The sequence below is a fragment of the Xyrauchen texanus genome, unplaced genomic scaffold, assembly GCF_025860055.1.
Source record: "Xyrauchen texanus isolate HMW12.3.18 unplaced genomic scaffold, RBS_HiC_50CHRs HiC_scaffold_1311, whole genome shotgun sequence".
NCBI classification, from domain to species: domain Eukaryota; kingdom Metazoa; phylum Chordata; class Actinopteri; order Cypriniformes; family Catostomidae; genus Xyrauchen; species Xyrauchen texanus.
Window position 1 is genome coordinate 1 of NW_026265665.1, and position 6,000 is coordinate 6,000.

Genomic DNA, 6,000 nt, shown 5'->3' on the forward strand with positions numbered 1-6,000 from the left:
AGAAAATGGGAATCACTCACTATATTAGGGTACACTTTTTAAATCTTTTATCAACATAACACTACATAATTAACATTTTCTGTTGTTCTCCCTGCAGATCCTGTCAAACATATCACCTGTCGAACCTATCCGAACCTTATTTTCAAAACCCAAAGGCACTTTTAAGAGCCAACCTCTATCTCTTCATTATTTTCAATATCTTACATCCTCTCTGTTCTCTCACTATCTATATTTCTGTCCATCTCTTCAATCTTTATCTATCTCACAGTCATCTATTGCTCTTTCTTTCCTCCCTGTCTGTCTTTGTCTACTTGTCTGTCTTACCCATCTTTGTCTGTCTGTCTGAATCTGACTGTCTGTCTGTATCTGACTGTCTGTCTGTCTGTCTGTATCTGACTGTCTGTCTGTCTGTATCTGACTGTGTGTTATAATGCCAGGGGGGTCTACAAAAAAGATCTGCCCCTTTTGTCAGGGGATTTTATTTTGCGCTCAAAAGATCTGCTCACATTGTAAAAAGGAGCAGCCTCTGAAGCAGCGCCTCAAGAAGAAGCTTCAGAGGTTTGATGAGAAGCGAGAGGAATGGGTGGTTGGTCGTAAGAAAAACCACAACACTGCATCCATCAAGGATGAAGCCAATATCATGGTATGCATACAATTTCATACATGACAGTAAACTGTCCAGATCATCTAGGAAGTAGATTCAGTGGTACCATTTGTTATTAAGTGAGCATTGCCAGCTTAAGGTCAGAAAGGCTTTTTTTTTTTTGCCAATATAGATCAATTTGAATCTTTTTTTTCCAATGATACTTTGTCCTCCCTGTGTCATCAGAATAAATTTAAAAGTATAATTTAACTATCAACTTTGAAGGCACACGTAATTGTGATTTGTATTTTTTTATTTTAATGGTGATAATACAACCATAAAGTTATCACACCTTCACCGTAATACATCACATACCTAAATGATCTACCAGAGCAAAATTTGAACAAACAGCAAATATAATTGAAACTCAGGAATTCTTGAGTTCATAACATATACAGGCATGCATTATGACAGAATTACAGGTGCAATTTAATAATCAAACTTTCTTATCGAGTGGATGAGAAATAAGACATGAACTGCATTCATACTGTACTACTCAAAGCACTTTAAAATGTGCATGCGTCAACTGTAAATATGTGCAGCATTCACCCATTTGGTCACGTAATCACTAAGGTTCTGCCTTTATTTTGAATAAATCTTTAGATTGTCATTGTCCAGTTGCACAATGGTTACATAATCTTATCAATGTAGGTGCAAAACCCGAGTTACTGTTACAAAAATAAATATTTATATAACAGTATATAAAGGGTACCCTCATGGTGTCAGATTCATCTTTTTACTGTTTTTCTATATAGAGTTGTTTTTTGCTTGTAATGTATGAGCCTTTCCTGTTTGCACATAAAGCTAAACTCACCATTAGGTTAAAAATCCTGAATGGCAGTAACCTGGATGCTGTCATTAATAATGTTATATATTTTTAAATTAATATTCTTAGTTATTTTTTATGTTGTTTTTCTATTACTTTAAACAGCAAACACACAATTTTTTCATTGCAGCTTGAGAAACTCCATGCCATTGGCTACAAACCAGTTCTGCTACTAGGAAAGGAGAACAAAAAAAAAGAAATTAAGTGTGAAATATTAACGCTTCGCTGCACACTCTCCACCTTTGCCCAGGACTACCTACAGAAGATAGGTTCATTTTATGAATACCTTTGTGAAGGTGAGATGCATGCATGCACTGTATCTTAAAGTCACAGTTCACAACTTGTGTTGAGTACGCAAAATATTTTATTAATGTTTAAATCTTAAAGGAATGGCTCACCCCTAAAAGTTAAATTCAGTCATTCTTTTTTTCTGCTGATGAATGCTTGTATGATCATAGTCTACTATGTGACGTCTCTACCAACACATTTAATGTAGACGCAAATTGGTAGAAAAACATAAAAATTCACACCTGGCAATTGAGTATGGGAATTGAAGTAAACTGTTTCAAAACAGTAGTTTCCTGCAACTGCAGATGTAGACATGTAGATTCTAAGTGTATTGAGCCCTGTTTGTATTAATAGCATGCAGCACATTGGTCTACAATGGGATTTGGCACCCAGAGTTAAGTGCATTCAAGCATATACTGTCAACTTTAGAATTATGTTTGGTATGTTTTTGTAAGAGCCATATTTCATTTCTGTTCTCAGCCCACATACAACCATATTTTTAATGTTTAAAGCACACTGACCACATCAATTTTTGGAGTGACATACTAATTGAACACATTACATTTGCAAAGACCCGTTTTGGTCACTGGGTCAATGAATCAAATGATAATGAATCTATATATACTCATTGAAACAATATCGAGGACAGTGCTAGAAATGTAGATCATTAACAGAAATAACACAAAGAAAAAGAAAACCATCACATTTTTGCTGGATACACCACAAACTTACATTGCTACTAACTTTGAGGTATAAAGCCCAAAGTTTTTTTGGCGTACGCTGTCTAGTCTTAACTGAATAGTTTGACCCAGACTGTAAACAAAATTTATACTTGTCATTTTTTCAATAGATATTATGAGCACTCTGGGTTTTATTTTCCTGACTTAAAGATCGTATTGGTTATTGTCATAGAAAATCAATCAAATATATTACAGATATCTAATACATCCAGTAGACTCTCAATAGTTCTCCTGCAATCCAAAATTTGGTATATATTATTCAAACACATTTACCTAACAGTTAAAACAGGTACATATCAAGCTTATGGTTAACCTCTATGTTTTAAATAAGCAAAACACAACACTTGTTTAACTTGCACAGGATGGACCCAGGATTCCAGTGGCAATAAGGATCAGCTGATTACTCTGCAGCTCACACCCTGCGAGGCAGAATCCACGGAGGGGCAAGTGGAGCAGGTGGAATCCACGGAGGGGCAAGTGGAGCAGGCGGAATCCACGGAGGGTCAAGTGGAGCAGGCTGAATCCACGGAGGGTCAAGTGGAGCAGGCGGAATCCACGGAGTGTCAAGTGGAGCAGGCGGAATCCACGGAGGGTCAAGTGGAGCAGGCGGAATCCACGGAGGGGCAAGGTAATTAGAACAAATTTAAAGAGTTACAGTTTATATTTGTAAAGGCCAAAAGTGTTTGACCCATGGGTTACCTTAACTTTACTTGACTTCTAGTGTTTTTCCCCCATAGAGCTTGATGCAGGTTAGGGCTCTTTTCAACGAAATGACCTCAAACACACCATGCTATAACTTTTTTTCTGCTTGATAAAGTAAAACTCACTAGGTGATGATACACAGGGCAACTTTTTGAGCAATGTTGCTGGGCAATCTTGCTGAGGGATTGTTCCTTGGGCACTTTCCCATTGAAAATGGGCAACACATTTCTATCTGGATAATTTAGATGGGTTGTGGGTCCTGTGTCTCATCTGGTTGCCCGTTGACGGCAACATTGCCCAGCAACATTGCTCAAAAAGTTGCCCTGTGTATCATCACCTACAGGGTTCTCATTTTCAATGGATAATCTGCTAGAAAAGTTGTTCTGATATTACATAATTAGATAGATGATAAGTCTATCTGATTCTGTACTAGGGCTGTTGGAAGGAATTTTGTGAGACTATTATAAATCTAAAAGTAAAATAAGTACTACTAATCAAATGCTGAAATTAATAGGCCAAATTTTATTATTAAAGATATTAGGATAAATTTAATATTCAAAATAATTGGGAATGTCAGTGTCCCATGAACACTTAACTTAACCATTCTCTCACCCCTTACGTTCCCTGAACAAGTCAGCGCAGGATCAGCTTGTTGAAACAAATTAGGATTATCACAAACAGGATGGACATAAACGAGAAAATGAAACACGTGGAGTTAATGGAGCAACCTTAATTCAATCGCAGTAAGAATGCATGTACTTTACACCTATTAATACATGTACTTCCACACTTGTGCGATGTTGTGATCTTCAAGTATTTTAAATAATTAGTTAAAGATTTATTTGGTATATGAGTAATTTTCTTTCTCCAAACCCACAGATGTCTTCACAGGGTCAGCCAGGGGCACAGTCTCAAAGCGAAAAAAAAAAAAGTCAGGTATGTAAATGTTTGTCCGTCCTTCGGATGAGACGTTAAACTGAGGTCCTGACTCTCTGTGGTTATTAAAAATCCCAGGGTGTCCTTCTAAAAAGTAGGGTGTGGTGGGGTGTTGGGGTGTAACCCCGGCATCCTGGCCAAATTTGCCCTGTGGCCTCTGTCCATCATGGCCTCCTAATCATCCCCATATACTGATTGGCTTCATCACTGTCTCCTCTCCACCAGTAAGCTGGTGTGTGGTGGGCGTACTGGCGCAATATGGCTGCCGTCGCATCATCCAGGTGGATGCTGCACATTGGTGGTGGTTGAGGAGATTCCCCCCCTTCAATGTAAAGCGCTTTGAGTACCCAGAAAAGCGCTATATAAATGTAATGAATTATTATTATTATTATTAGGGTAATTATTGGTGGTTCTGATAACTGTTACCATAGCTTGGTAACTATGAAACTCAAAGGAACTCATTAGTCAAGCAGATTCTCTAATAAGTAAATTAATTACTTAAATAGAATTTAAAGGGGACCTATTATGCTAATTTCCAGTTCTATATTTTTATTCTGATACTCCACTAGAGTAGCTTTGCATGATCCTATAAAAGTCCTTATTTATCTTAAACTGGTCCTTTATGCAGACCCTGTCTGAAACAGGTCATTTTAGATGGAGTATTCTATAAGCCTACTATGATTACTATTTTCCAATGAGCCTGCATGTGATGTAAAATCTGGAGCCAAATTAAACAGCGTGTTTGCACACACATCAACTGAGAGGATGGTCTTTTCTCATATTTCAGGGGTGTCTAGACACACCAGGGACACATATTTATGTTGAAAAGACATCACAAAGTGCATTTTGTCTAATTATTGTAAATGTGTTTTTTTTCTTTTCTGAGTGGATATATGACTGGACTGTAATCTTATATCCCTCAGGGGACCAAGGCATATGCCTGAAAGGAAAAGGCACCAAAAGAGTAAGTGCATGTAAATGCAATGATTCATACTTTGCTAAACATTGCAACTTAACCCCTGTTAATTCGCTTCAGTTCAATTGCTTATTTTTTTAACTACTACAACAGACAATTTCCGGTATTCACAATTTTATTTATTTAATGAATTATTTAGCAAACGCTTTTATCCAAAGTGACTTACAAATAAATACAATATTTACAATACAAGCAGTCAAATCAACAACAGGGCAACAATACTGTATGTAAATGTCGTGACCAGTCCAGCTAGTCCAGCGTAGCACACGTAACCATGATTATTCATAATAGATATAGAATAGGAATGATTAGTATTATTGAGATTATTACAATTGACAAGCTATAAAATCCAACAGGCTTAATTAGTCAAATTTGACCAAAATGCATTGCCAAATAGTAGAAGTAGCAGCAGTGGAGGGTTCTTAGTTGTGAGCTGTGGCTTAGCAGTAGTATGGTTATTCAAGCAAGCATACCACATTGGAACCGAGAGTAATTTGGTTACATGATACATGTTTTGATTAGTGATAAACATCACTTGTCTTCCTTGCAAGTCTGGTCACTACTTAAGTCTTCATAGTTGTGTTTATTTTGTTCCTAATCTAACTATCTAAGAAATATTTGAAATGTGTTTTTGATGTTCACAGATTGCTCCTACCACACTCGTCTAGAAGTTTTCCCCATCAGGAGTGTAGTAAGAGAAAGAGTGAGGAAGGTTAGACAGTCATAAAGGATCTGCAGAGTGTAGGCAGTATGCAGAGTGTAATATATGATTTAGAAACTTCCGTGTGTTTTGGCAAATACATATTATACATACCATATTTGTTAGGTAGATACTTTTTATGTGTTCAGTCTTTTTGAATTACAGTTTATGAAGGAGTGTCTTCTGAAA

At 36.8% G+C, this 6,000-nt stretch overlaps 1 protein-coding gene across 1 annotated transcript; it reads left to right on the plus strand.

Annotated features, from left to right (window-relative positions):
- The first annotated feature begins 102 nt into the window (after window positions 1-102).
- Window positions 103-4,260, plus strand: LOC127641668 (uncharacterized). Its single transcript, XM_052124603.1, has 4 exons — window positions 103-643; window positions 1,600-1,765; window positions 2,859-3,125; window positions 4,079-4,260. The coding sequence occupies exons 1-4, from the start codon at window positions 431-433 to the stop codon at window positions 4,141-4,143; spliced, it is 711 nt and encodes a 236-aa protein (XP_051980563.1). The 5' UTR covers window positions 103-430; the 3' UTR covers window positions 4,144-4,260.
- The last annotated feature ends 1,740 nt before the right edge of the window (window positions 4,261-6,000 follow it).

Bases quoted from the DNA above. Each gene is read 5' to 3' on its own strand.
- LOC127641668 (XM_052124603.1), top strand. From the start codon at position 431: ATGCCAGGGGGGTCTACAAAAAAGATCTGCCCCTTTTGTCAGGGGATT. The intron at 644-1,599 runs GTATGCATACAA...TTTTCATTGCAG, and splicing joins AGGATGAAGCCAATATCATG to CTTGAGAAACTCCATGCCAT. The intron at 3,126-4,078 runs GTAATTAGAACA...CCAAACCCACAG, and splicing joins GGAATCCACGGAGGGGCAAG to ATGTCTTCACAGGGTCAGCC.